Here is a 14,818-nt window from a genome sequence, read left to right as displayed (position 1 = left end):
CGAAACATTGGAATACATTAGATCTTACTTCTACTATTCAGCAACTTACTTGTAGAAGAATCGTCATCACCACATTCTCTTACATCTGGTTCCTCTTTAATTTCCATCAGAGAAGAATTTTCTTCTTTGCAGGTCAAGGTTGGTGATGTGTGCGTCTCAGTCTTACAGTCATGTTCCAGTTCAGGCTTTTCTTCCACTGTTTGAATTTCAAACAGATACTCTTGAAGGAAATTATCAGATTCTTCTTCCTCTTTAATTTCCATCAGTGAATCATTTTCTTCTTTGCAGGTCAAGGTTGGTGATGTGTGCATCTCAGTCTTACAGTCATGTTCCAGCTTTTCTTCCACTGTCTGAATTTCAAACAAATACTCAGATGGGATATAATCATATTCTTCTTCTTTTATATTCTTCACTGACATGAGTAGTTGTGATGGTTCAGTAGATTCTGACATTGTAGACCTCAGCTATTTTGCAATGGAAAGCCAGCAGGACATTTCTGCATAGAAAGTAAAATATTAGCAACATACCCAAACACCACAAAGACACAAATAGACAGAAAGACACAGACAAAACACCGTAACATCAGACAAAAGATAACCGGGGACAAATGGATGGTCAGTACAATATCACACAAATCAGACAAAAGTTTCTTTAAAGTCAGAAAAAGAGAAACATTTTACAAAAGCATCTAATGTAGTCATCCTCCTAACCAAATCAAACATCTGTACGAGCTTAATGTAGTCATCCTCCTAACCAAATCAAACATCTGTACATGCTTAATGTAATCACCATCCTACCCAAATCAGACATCTGTACGGGATTAATGTAATCACCATCCTACCCAAATCATACATCTGTACGGGCTTAATGTAATCACCATCCTACCCAAATCAGACATCTGTACAGGATCATTTCAGATTCAGATTGTGTAGAGTTTTTCATAAAAGGCTGCCCTTTCTCTCAAATCGCCCCTGCTGGCTTGCGAAATCGCTCTGCTCCTGCTCAAAACGGTTTGGCTGCACTCAAATACACTGTTGCTTGCAGAAATGTCCGGTGTTTCAGTTTAAGTTCTTGTCCTCGCACTCGGGCTGCTTCTGCTCACAGACTTCTGCTCGCTCTCGCTTTCTCTCTCTCTCTCTCTCTGATTGTTATGAAATTACTTTAGCTAAATTCACCAACCAATACAGAATAACAACGTTAAATGAATGCAAATGCTCTCAGATTTAAAGACCACGCTCTATATTAAAGGATAAAAACTTCATACATCGACAAGTTTGTTTACGTGAGGTATTCAGCTATCGTTAGGCGCATATGAGCCCCTATAGCAAACTGTACACACACCAGATATGTCCGAGTAATGGCATTCATTTGGTATCACAAGGCTACTCGACTTACCTAGAACACGGGAGCTCCAAGGAAACTAATGTTAGGCGGTCAGTCGGACTCAAAGCCTCGTCATAATGTTCACTGTCGGACCTCTTTTGCAGCCGTCTTCGGTTCCTTTTAGACGGGCAACAGCTACATTAGGATTTTAAAGAACTATTATCCAGCCTAGATCCAGCATTAATAAGAACCATTTCTACTCAAACCACCGTAATCATCTCTGCGTCTTGTTCCCGTGTTCACAACACGTTCTCTGCGATGCAAGTTCCTTGGAGCTGGCGACAATAAGCGACATTAAAACCGGTGAAGAGTGTCAAAATAAAAGTCTGTTTAATATTTTGGTTTGGCTCAGGTTTCTACGTCTTGCACAACATATGCCCTTTGTAATGCTAGCTAGCAAAGATAAATACAGTGTATGCTATATTGCATTTGCAAAATATTGTAATTTCATTAAATTAAATTCAATTTAATTCATATAGCAACTGAAATTGTCTTGAGTCTCTTTACAGAAGGAAGGAGGAATATACATAAAATACACAAAATGAATAGTAAATACTAATGGAGAGAGCCAGCATTCAAAGTATTGGTGCACTATGTCGTACACTATGTCCTCATAAGGTTAATATTATCAGGATAAAAAGAGCAATGAAGCAGAGGACTACGTCAAACTACATCAAAGCAGAGAAATATCTTGCAAATAACCGATAAAGAAAGGAGCACTAACCCATCCACATTACATTACAGACCATTCCTACAAGCAGTATCTCTCCAGATCCTTCAGATTCTGAGGTCAACGTTTGTAGACTCTGCTTCAGCTCATCCCACAGATTTTCTATGGGGTTTAGGTCGGGGGACTGTGATGGCCATGGCAAAACCTTTATTCTGCGGTCAGTGAACCATTTTTGTGTTGATTTTGAGGTGTGCTTCGGATCATTGACCTGCTGGAAGGTCCAACCACAGCCCATTTCAAGCTTATTGGACGGGGCTGTTAGGTTTTCATTTAAAATCTGCTGCTATTTGATGGAGTCCATGATACCATGTATCCTAACAAGATGTCCAGGGCCTTTGGAAGAAAAACAGCCCCACAACATCAAAGATCCGCCACCATACTTCTTATTGGGTATGGGGGTCTTTTCTGTATGGCTATCTTTCTGTCTACGCCAAACCCACCTTTGATGTTTGTTGCCAAAAAGCTTTATTTTGGTCTCATCTGACCATATAACTCGGCCCCATTGAAAGTCTGACTTACATTTGGCAAACTGTAGGCGCTTTAGTTTGTAGTTGATTGACAGCAGAGGCTTTTTTCTGGCAACCCTCCAAAACAACTTGTGGTGATGTAGGTGGCGTCTGATGGTAGTTTTGGAGACTTTCTGACCCCAAGACTCAACTCACCTCTACAATTCTCCAGCTGTGATCCTTGGAGATTCTTTTTCCAGTCAAACCATCCTCCTCACGGTGCGTGGGGTCAATGTACACACACGTCCTCTTCCAGGCTGATTCTTAACATCTTCTGTCGCTTTAATTATTTCCATGATAGTGGAAATGGGTATTTTCAACTCTTTAGAGATTTTCTTGTGCCCATTTCTTGATTTGTGCAGCTCCAAAACTTTCCGTTGCACATCGTCACTGTGTTCTTGGGTCTTTCCCATAGTGATGAATGACTAATGGAATTTGGCCTGTGTCACCTCATATTTGTACGCCAGTGGAACAGGAAGTCATGGTTGACCTCTTAAGAGTTCCTTATCAAACAGGTGAACTTAAAAATGTAAAACATGACTGGAAATATACTTCAGTTAGATTTTAATTATAAGATTTTTCTAGGGGTGCCAATAATTGTGGCACACATGTTTTAGGGAAAATATTTATTTAATGTCAACAGTTTTTTTTTTCTTTCAATAATTTTACTTTAATGAAAAGGTAAGATTTTTGTGAATATTTTGAGTGAAAGACCAAGAGGATAAACAGCAAAGACATATTTTTTATAGCCTGTTTTGCTCATATTCACTAGGGCACTGTACAGAGGTATCCAGAAAATGTGTTTATTTTTTTGTAGTTTATATTTATATTTGTGTAATTCTAGTTTGTTTCATTTATTGAATGGTTATTGAGCAGGATCTCAGAGGATGATATGACTGGGATCTGTGACTGCATAAGCTACTACATTACTGCTGAGATGGGAGCAGTGGGTGAATCTACCCAGAGAGTCACCTTTCCTTCGACCATAAGGAATGAACAGACCCAGGCTTTTACAGAGCTGCAGTAACTGTTTGCCATTTCTGTTTACAATACTGGCATTGCTCTCAAGTGGTCTAAAGTAGTTTGCTTTGATTAATCTGAGGGTCATCAATGTATTTATCCCCATTTGATTAATCTCAGTGTCATCAATGTATGTATTCCCATTTTATTTATCTGTGTGTGATTAATGTATGTATTCCCATTTGGATTATCTGTGTGTCATTAATGTATGTATTCCCATTTGAATTAATATAATCTGATTCTCTGTCAGTTCCCCGCCATTCATGTCTCCCATAACCCAAGACTGGGCCTTTAGATTGGAACTGTATAATTTCTTTCTCATACAGGTTAATATACTGTAGTTATCATAATTGTTATGGATTATAATTTCTGATGATAGTATTTGAAAGGGGCGCCAAATAGATTGCACAGAGGCAAATTTGAATATCTGAGGAAGTGAGTTCCTTTTATGACTTAATCCATACATGTGAAGTCCCCTCTGTTCATTGCGGGTTTTTCTCTCAACAAAACAACAGTTCCCTCGGACTCCCTTCCACATTTAACATGAGAATGTTTAACAGAAGAAATAATAAGGAATGGAGAGACCAGTGGCGTAAGGTAGTTACAACGGGCCCATATGCAGGCTTTTATGACGGGCCCTAGAGAATGCTAATTACTATCGTAGCGCTCCCTTCTTCCAGCCCCTGCGCCTAAAAAAATGCTAAACAAAGATGTTTGGTATCGATATAAATAGTGTTTAATTAATCAACCTTACATATTTCAGAAGTGACGGGTGTGTACACAATGAACAAAGTCTTGTATGACTCTCAGCGGGAACATTTCTTACCGTAATGTTTTTTTTTAAAAGTAATAATAATAGAATGCTGACACACCACTCAGGGCAGCGATGCTGATCCCAGCTGAACTTCTGCACTGCTGCTAGCATGGGGTCCTCCGTGGCGGACCCCTTGGGCTGGGGACTGTTTGTTAAAAAGCCAAAAGAATCTAATTTAGGCAGCTTTGCCACCTCCTTCTCCGGTTCTTTTTCCTACTGCCACTTCTATGCTTAAAACGCTTGCAGGTGTGCTGTGCTCAATTCACTTGCTTGTCTTGACCTTCAAATTTGTTTAACTAGCTATATCGTATTGTATCGTCACATGATCAAATAGAGACTTGACATTGGACAACAACATGCATGTTACCCAGCAATCATCATTGCAAATATGAATATGACAAAAATACCTAAAAATACCAAAATAATAAAGAATATAAGAACTTATTAATTTAATTGCATAGTTTTTTAATAGTTTAGATAGTGTATGTAGGATAAGCATATCATTTTGTCATTAATTGCTACTATTTTTCCCCACAAATAATACCGACGTTAACAGATATACGTTTGCCTTTTATAGTTTATATATAGCATTAGAAACTTGCCACAGTGTAATACCAGTTCATTTCTGAACGCAAGCATATTTAAGCAGTGAAAATTAGGATCTTAGACTTCTGTCAGACTTCTGTCAGACTTCTGTCTCACGGGCCCAGGTGCGACTGCACCTGCTGCATCCCTTTAGTTATGCCACTGGGAGAGACATTTAGTTCCCCCCTCCCCCATCTCTGAAACTAACACATCTATGAACTGTTGATGAGCCCACAACCTTCATATGAGGTGCCGTTTAGGTCGTGAGTCAAGGAAGCTTGCACAAACACTTTTTTTGTACAGGCGCTAATTACGGCTTGTCGATTATATATTGTACACCCCCACACACATACATAAATCCCCCCCACACAAACATACTTGAAAAAAAAAACTCACTTCAAGTTTTTGTATTTATTCAATTCATGTACCCTAACAATTTGTGTTTCAATCTGTACACTAACATACGTTTCAAATATGATAAAAAATACTTGTTGTTGTTGTTTAAAACTCAGCTAATCAAGAAATATTTCAGTAAGAGATACTCCATCATGTATTATCAGGGCAGCACATCATTGGAATGGATCCTCTGATGCCTCTTGAGAATAGATATTCGGCTAAAGGCCTTTCCACACTGACAACACTGATGGGGCTTTTCCCCAGTATGGATCCTCTGGTGTCTCTTGAGAACAGACATATGGCTAAAGGCCTTTCCACATTGAGAACACTGATGTGGCTTTTCTCTGGTATGTGTAATCTGATGTTTGTTGAGGTCAGAGCTACTCCTGAAATACTTTCCACATGTAGTACACCGATACGGCTTTCCCCCAGTATGGACTTTCTGGTGTTTCTTGAGGTGACACAATTGATTAAAGGCCTTCCCACATGTACTGCACTGGTGTGGCATTTCCCCAGTATGGATCATCTGGTGTAACTTGAGCTGAAACATTTTAGTAAAGGCCTTCCCACATGTACTGCACTGGTGTGGTTTTTCCCCAGTATGGATCATCTGGTGTGTCTTGAGAGAAGACATGCAACTTAAGGCCTTCCCACATGTACTGCACTGGTGGGGATTTTCCCCAGTATGGATCATCTGGTGTTTCTTGAGATGATACATGCGACTAAAGGCCTTCCCACATGTACTGCACTGGTGTGGCTTTTCCCCAGTATGGATCATCTGGTGTGTCTTGAGATGACACATGTGACTATAGGCCTTCCCACATGTACTGCACTGGTGTGGCTTTTCCCCAGTATGGACCATCTGGTGTGTCTTGAGATGATACATGTGACTAAAAGCCTTCCCACATGTACTGCACTGGTGTGGCTTTTCCCCAGTGTGGATCATCTGGTGTGTCTTGAGAGCAGACATGCAACTAAAGGCCTTCCCACATGTACTGCACTGGTGGGGATTTTCCCCAGTATGGATCCTCTGGTGTGTTTTGAGAAGTGTAATTTGCCTGAAGGCCTTCCCACATGTAGTGCACTGATGGGGCTTTTCCCCAGTATGGATCATCTGGTGTCTCTTGAGAGCAGACATGCAACTTAAGGCCTTCCCACATGTACTGCACTGGTGGGGATTTTCCCCAGTATGGATCCTCTGGTGTGTTTTGAGAAGTGTAATTTGCCTGAAGGCCTTCCCACATGTACTGCACTGATGGGGCTTTTCCCCAGTATGGATCCTCTGGTGTACCTTGAGAGCAGACATATGACGAAAGGCCTTCCTACATGTACTGCACTGGTGTGGCTTTTCCCCAGTATGGATCATCTGGTGTCCCTTGAGATTAGACAATTGTTTAAAGACCTTCCCACATGTAGTGCACTTATATAGCTTTTCCCCAGTATGGATCTTCTGGTGTGTCTTGAGATGACACACTTTGCTGAAGGCCTTCCCACATGTACCGCACTGATGGGGATTTTCTCCTGTGTGAATTATTTGATGAATTACAAGATCAGAACGTCTAGCAAATGTTTTGTAACACTGGGAGCATTCATGTTGTTTCTCCTTGGTGTCTAGTCGCTGAAGTATTTCCTGGTATGAAGTCTTTCTGCGCTGGGGGCTTTCATGACGTGTCTCTTTGTTTCTTTTCCCCTCAGTATTCCCTTTCTTGTTAGATTGGATCCTTTGAATGTCTCCTAGAATATTATAAGAATACAAAATTCAACAATATATTCTCTCTTCTCCTCTATCTGGTATGTTATTTCTACAATACTGGTACATATATTTTTTATGTTTTTTATATATTGGTTATTTAATATAATTGAATGTCACTTGAATTGTGACTAAGGAAAAAAGTGTCTGCCTAGAGACTAAATGTAAATGAGAACAGAGATAAACAAACATGAAGTACAGAACCGGAGAAAAAATGATGGCAGAAACTCTCTCTCATTTGAATGTAACAGACTGCAGATATTATCACATGACTAAAATAAACCCACAGTATTTCTGTTCATTAAATAGGTCTCAAAGTGTGAAGCAGGAGTTAGGCATTCTCTAAAATTCAAGTGTTGTAAATATACACAACACATGACAATAAACACGCAACTTACTTGTAGGTGAAGAGTCGAAGTCACCATATTCTCTTGAATCAAATTCTTCTTCATCTTTAATTTCCATTGGTGAATAGTTTTCTTCTTTCAAGGTCATGGTGGGTGACTTGGACATTTCGGCCTTCCTTTCATTTTCCAGTCCAGGCTTTTCTTCCACTGTCTTAAATGTAGACAGACTCTCTTGTAGGAAAGCATCAAATTCTTCTTCTTTTATCTCCTTCTTCACTGAAGTCGGCAGTTGTGAAGGTTCAGTAAATCCAGACATTCTTGACTTTAGTTCTGTTTTGGAAAAAGAAAATCTGTGAAAATCTGCAAAGAAAGAACTACAGTATAGTTGAACTGCTGGTGAATAACAAATACAGTATACTTCCAGAGCATCCCAGTGCCAGCCTTAAAAAGATGAGTTCAGTAATCTGACTCCACGCTGTGGTGTTAATATATTGCTTCTTCTGTCTGACCAATTAGCTTCCTGGATTCAAACCTAGCCAATCAGCTGTAGGAGCTCTTAGAATGCAAACTAGCATCACAAAGGGTTATGGGCAGTAATTACATGTTTATAAGCACCATTTACACTTCTGGTGGTCCTGGCGTGGGCGTGCAGCCTGCAGACTCCACAGTGGAGTGTAGTAGGGGGCTGGGGGTGTGAACTGAGAAGTGATGGGGAAGGAGAGGGAAGCTGCACCTGGGCTGGTAAACTGAAGGAGGCTTCCAATCTGCCTTAAAGCTTGTTTATACTGTATGCATATGTGATTATTCACGTAAGCGTGTGTGTCTGTAATACTGATATAAAGATAGTGTAAGTATAATATCAGACCTATATACCACTTAAAAGAACTATGGAATTAAATAAAAATCACGAAACGTAACCAACTTTTTTTTGTAAGTACACAGAAAACATTATCATTTACACCAGAATCCCAATTATTTACCCCACAAGAACGTATGCAATTCATATCAATAATAATAGCTTCATTCTTGGCAGTACTCCAACTTAAAAAACATTGACAAAATGCAAAAGTTTTTTCCAATTCAAATCATCCTCAACATGAAGCTATTTGCAGTGCTCCGACTGATCTGGTCATTGGCCATCGGTGTATTAGCAGTGCTATGTCTGATCTGGTCATTGGTCATCGGTGTCTTAGCAGTGCCTCCAGTGCTCCCCTGCTGTCACGGGACGTAACGTCTCAGACGGGTATTTACAATGAAACAGAGTATATTTATGAAAACAGCAAGGGACCAGGGGAATAGACTACGTGCGTGCCTGCAGTCAGTTAGATGGAAGAGTAGGCGTTTCTCAAAGTGTGGGGCGCAGAGACGTGAAAGGTGGGGCGAATGGACGTGATGAATGGGAGATACATTTTTTTTTACCCCTGATTTATGGCATTGCTTTCCTTTATAGACAATAGATTTTGATTGACGTCGGCGTATTAATTGCAGCGGGACCATTTAAAAAAAAAAAAACTTTAGTTTAATTTAGTTAGGGCTGTAAACTGTTCTCGCTACGTGTTTTACATATACTCAATATCAATATCGACTCTTTATCTCTTGTTCCATCCAAAGCAGCAAGAAACCTCGGGGTCATTATTGATGACCAACTGATATTCACGGCCCACATCGCCTCTGTCTCCAGGTCGTGCCGCTTTGCGCTATACAACATCCGCAAAATCAGGCTGTACCTAACCCAGTATGCCACTAACATTCTTGAGTAAAGCACAAGTAAAACCATTTGCTAACCATTCAGTGTTTAGTAAATGTTAACGAAACATGGCAATGAATTAGATCTGAATTCTACTTAACCAACTATTCAGCAACTTACTTGTAGAAGAATCGTCATCACCACATTCTCTTAAATCTGGTTCCTCTTTAATATCGATCAGAGAAGAATTTTCTTCTTTGCAGCTCAAGGTTGGTGATGTGTGCATCTCAGTCTTACAGTCATGATCCAGTTCAGGCTTTTCTTCCACTGTCTGAATTTCAAACAAATACTCCTCTTGTAGGAAATGATCAGATTCTTCTTCTTTTATATTCTTCACTGACATGAGTAGTTGTGATGGTTCAGTAGATCCTGACATTGTAGACCTCAGCTGTCTTTTGCAATGGAAACCCAGCAGGACATTTCTGTAATACAAGTAAAAGTTTAGCAACATGCCCAAAGACCACAGAAACACAAACAGACACAAAGACAAAAACAAAAAACAAAAAAAACCTAACATCTGACAAAATATAAACTGGGACAAATAGATGGTCTGTACAATAAGTCAGAAAAAGATTTTTAAAGTGAGAAAAAAATAAACATTTTACAAAAAGCATATATGAACAAATCCGTATTGGCTTAATGTAGTCATCCTCCTACCCAAATCAGACATCTGTACATGCTTAATGTAATCACCATCCTACCCAAATCATACATCAGTACAGGTTTATTTCAGGTTCAGATTTTGTCATGTTTTTTCATCAAAAGCTGCCCTTTCTCTCCAATAGCCCCTGCTTGCGTGCAAAATCGCTCTGTTCCTGCTCAAAACTGTTTGTCTGCACTCAAATACACTGTTGCTTGCAGAGATGTCCTGTGTTTTAGTTTAACTTCTTGCACTCAAATACACTGTTGCTTGCAGAGATGTCCTGTGTTTCAGTTTAACTTCTTGGACTCAAATACACTGTTGCTTGCAGAAATGTCCTGTGTTTCAGTTTAAGTTCTTGTGCACTCGGGCTGCTTCTGCTCACAGACTTCTGCTCACTATCGGGTTAGCGCGCTCTCTCTCTCTAATTGTTATGAAATAACCTTACCTAAATTCACCAACCAATACAAACTCATGACGTGAAATGAACGAAAATGCTCTCAGATTGCGAGACCACGCTCTATATTAAAGGATAAAAACTTCATACATCGACAATTTTATTTAAGTGAGTTAATCAACTATTGTTAGGCGCATATTTACATTTAGTCATTTAGCAGACAATTTTGTCCAAAGCGACGTACAAGGGAGAGGCATATGAGCCCCTATCGCAAACTTTACACACACCAGATATGCCAGAGTTATGGCATATATAGGCTTATTGGCATCACACGGCTACTCGGCTTACCTAGAAAACGGGAGCTCCAGATAAACTTATGTTAGGCGTCGGTCAGTCGGGGTCATAGCCTCATAATGCTCAGTGTCAGGCATATTCTGCAGCCGTCTAAGGTTTATTTTAGACGGACAACAGCTGTATTAGGATTTTAAACAACTATAATCCAGCATCGAATGCCTTATTAGGAACCCTTTCTACTCTAACCACCGCAAACATCTGTGTGTTTTGTTCCCGGGTTCCAAGCACGTTGTTTGTGATGAATGTTCCTGGGAGCTGGCGACAATAAGAGACGTTGAAGGCGGTTAAGAGTGTCAAAATAAAAGTCCAACACAAAGTTCAGTATAAAATGTTGGTTTGGCTAACGTTTCTACGTTTTGCACAACACATACCAATTGTACTGCCAGCTAGCCTACATAAATGCAGTGTATGCTATATTGCATCTGCAAATATTGTAATTTCATTAAATTCAATTCAATTTTATTTATATAGCAACTGAAATGGTCTTGAGTATCAGAAGGAAGGAGGAATTAACATGAAATACACAATATAAATAGAAGATACTAAACCGTGTCCTCATGACTAGGGTTTTTCCATAGTATCTCTTCACAATGAAACAGACTGCAGATAGTGTCCATATACTTTACTTTATATTTTACCTTCTTTGCAGGTCAAGGTTGGTGACATGTGCGTCTCAGTCTAACAGTCATGAAACACTTTCTCTCTTTCAAATGTAACAGACTGAAGATAGGTTTCCATGATTGAGGTATCCCCATAGTATCTCTATTCTCTCCATAAGACTCACATTTTGCTAAGTGAAGCACAAGTCAAACCATTCGCTAACCATTCAGTGTTTAGCAAATGTAAACGAAACATTGGAATTCATTCCATCTGAATTGTACTTAACCAACTATTCAGCAACTTACTTGTAGAAGAATCGTCATCACCATATTCTCTTAAATCGGGTTACTCTTTAATTTCCATCAGAGAAGAATTTTCTTCTTTGCAGTTCAAGGTTGGTGATGTGTGCGTCTCAGTCTTACAGTCATGTTCCAGTTCAGGCGTTTCTTCCACTGTCTGAATTTCAAACAGATACTCCTCTTGAAGGAAATTATCAGATTCTTCTTCTTTTATATTCTTCACTGACATGAGTAGTTGTGATGGTTCAGTAAATTCTGACATTGTAGACCTCAGCTGTCTTTTGCAATGGAAACCCAGCAGGACATTTCTGCAATGCAAGTAAAATATTAGCACAATGCCCAAACACCACAAAGACACAAACAGACAGAAAGAAAGAAAAAAAAAACACCCTAACATCTGACAAAAGATAACCAGGGACAAATGGATGGTCTGTACAATATCACACAAGTCAGAAAAAAGTTTTTTTTAAAGTGAGAAAAATAGGAACATTTTACAAAAAGCAATATTTGAACAAATCAGACATCTGTACGGGTTTTAATGTAATCACCATCCTACCCAAATCAGACATCTGTACGGGCTTAATGTAATCACCATCCTAGCCAAATCAGACATCTGTACAAGCCAGAGGTGGAAAGTAATGAATTACATTTACTTATGTTAATGTAATTGTCTTTTTTTGTGTACTTTGTTATTTTTTCAGTAGTTTTGTACACTGCAGTAACTATTCGAGTTATCACGTTCATTTAAGACTCCAGACCGGTTCAACATTAGAGTGCTTCCAGCAAAACTGAAGTACATATATGGCACAGAATGTAAAACTCTAAAGCTTTCATCTAAGGTGATCAACCGATTGAAACTGGATAAAGTGACGAAACGTTAATACGACGGCAAGAAGTGACAGGATTATCAATGAATAAAGTTACTATCTGACGGGCTAAGGTAGTTGTTGTCAACTTGCTATTGTTAACTTAAACTGACATCCAGCCCAAATCAGACATCTGTACAGGATCATTTCATCTTCCGATTTTGTAATGTTTTTTTCATCAAAAGCTGCCCTTTCTCTCAAATAGCCCCTGCTTGCGTGTAAAACCACTCTGCTCCTGCTCAAAACGGGTTGTCTGCACTCAAATACACTGTTGCTTGCAGATATGTCCGGTGTTTCAGTTGAAGTTCTCGCACTCGCCCACTTGTTGCTTCTGCTTACAGACTTCTGCTCGCTCTCGCTATCTCACTCTCTCTCTCTCTCTCTCTCTGATTGATATGAAATAACGTTACCATAATTCACCAACCAATACAAAATCATGACGTGATATGAACAAAGATGCTCTCAGATTGAAAAACCAAGCTGTAGCCTATATAAAAGAATAAAAACGCCATACATCGACACGTTTTATTTACGTGAGTTATCATCTATCGTTAGGCGCATACGAGCCCCTGACGCAGCCTCAGAGTTATGGCATATATACATTTGGCATCACAAGGCTACTCGACTTACCTAGATAGAAAATGGGAGCTACACAGAAACTTATTAGGCGTCGGTCGGTCGGGGTCATAGCCTCATAATGCTCATTGTCGGACTTCTTCTGCAGCCGTCCTCGTTTTCTTTTAGACGGACAGTTACATGAGTATTTTAAAGAAATATAATCCAGCCTAGAACGCATTAATAGGAGCCCTTTCTACTCTAAACACCGTAAACTTCTGTGTGTTTTGTTCTCGGGTTCGGAGCATGTTGTTTGTGATTAAAGTTCCCTTGAGCTGGCGACAATAAGAAACATTGAAGGCGGTTAAGAGTGTCAAAATAAAATGTTGGTTTGGCCAACGTTTCTACGTTTTGCACAACACATACCAATTGTACTGCCAGCTAGCCTACATAAATGCAGTGTATGCTATATTGCATCTGCAAATATTGTAATTTCATGAAATTAAATTCAAATGTATTGATATAACAACTGAAATGGTCTTGAGTCTTTTTACTGAAGGAAGGATGAATATACATGCAATACACAATATGAATAGTAGATACTAATGGAGAGAGCCAGCATTTAGAGTATTGGTTGTAGAACAGCGTAGTGGGTACACAGTGTCCTCATAAGGTTACTATTATCAGGATAAAAAGAGCAATGAAGCAGAAAACTACGTCAAACTACATCAAAGCAGAGAAATATCTTGCAAATAACCGATAAAGAAATGAACACTAATCCATCCACATTACATTACAAGCCTTTGGAACTGTCCACTAACCCATCCAGAGTACATTACAAGCCTTTGGCCACTAACCCATCCACATTACATTACAAGCCTTTGGCCACTACCCCATCCACATAACATTACAAGCCTTTAGAACTGTCCACTAACCCTTCCACATTACATTACAAGCCTTTGGCCACTAACCCATCCACATTACATTACAAGCCTTTAGAACTGTCCACTAACCCTTCCACATTACATTACAAGCCTTTGACCACTAACCCATCCACATTACATTACAAGCCTTTGGCATTAGCCACTAACCCATCCACATTACATTACAAGCCTTTGGCATTAGCCACTAACCCATCCACATTATATTACAAGCTTTTGGAACTGTCCACTAACCCATCCACATTACATTACAAGCCTTTGGCCACTAACCCATCCACATTATATTACAAGCTTTTGGAACTGACCACTAACCCATCCATATTACATTACAAGCCTTTGGCATTAGCCACTAACCCATCTGTATTGCATTACAAGCCTTTAGAACTGTCCACTAACCCTTCCACATTACATTACAAGCCTTTGACCACTAACTCATCCACAATACATTATAAGCCTTTGACCACTAACCCATCCACATTACATTACAAGCCTTTGGCCACTACCCCATCCACATAACATTACAAGCCTTTGGCCACTAACCCATCCACATTACATTACAAGCCTTTAGAACTGTCCACTAACCCATCCACATTACATTACAAGCCTTTAGAACTGTCCACTAACCCATCCACATTACATTACAAGCCTTTGACCACTAACCCATCCACATTACATTACAAGCCTTTGGCCACTAACCCATCCACATTACATTACAAGCCTCTGGCATTAGCCACTAACCCATCCACATTACATTACAAGCCTCTGGCATTAGCAACTAACCCATCCACATTACATTACAAGCCTCTGGCATTAGCCACTAACCCATCCACATTACATTACAAGCGATGGCGTGTATGTGTGTGTGTGTGTGTGTGTGGCATTGGCCCA

The 14,818-nt window shown here is 39.6% G+C and overlaps 1 protein-coding gene and 1 long non-coding RNA gene across 2 annotated transcripts; both read right to left on the bottom strand.

Moving 5' to 3' along the window:
* Nucleotides 1-5,434: 5,434 nt before the first annotated feature.
* Nucleotides 5,435-7,178, bottom strand: LOC116219722 (zinc finger protein 665-like; the record flags this gene model as incomplete). Its single annotated transcript, XM_042703833.1, has 1 exon — nt 5,435-7,178. A coding segment is annotated over one exon (1,584 nt), but the record flags the coding sequence as incomplete, so codon positions are not given.
* Nucleotides 7,179-7,735: 557 nt separating this feature from the next.
* Nucleotides 7,736-13,288, bottom strand: LOC122128895. Its single transcript, XR_006151680.1, has 3 exons — nt 13,065-13,288; nt 9,399-9,700; nt 7,736-7,861 (listed from the first exon to the last, which is right to left on the bottom strand). It is a non-coding gene; the product is annotated as an uncharacterized LOC122128895 (long non-coding RNA).
* Between the last annotated feature and the right edge of the window lie 1,530 nt (nt 13,289-14,818).

Source organism: Clupea harengus, chromosome 26, assembly GCF_900700415.2.
Source record: "Clupea harengus chromosome 26, Ch_v2.0.2, whole genome shotgun sequence".
NCBI classification, from domain to species: domain Eukaryota; kingdom Metazoa; phylum Chordata; class Actinopteri; order Clupeiformes; family Clupeidae; genus Clupea; species Clupea harengus.
Note: the sequence above shows the minus strand (reverse complement) of the source record. Positions and strands in the feature narration are given on the sequence as shown.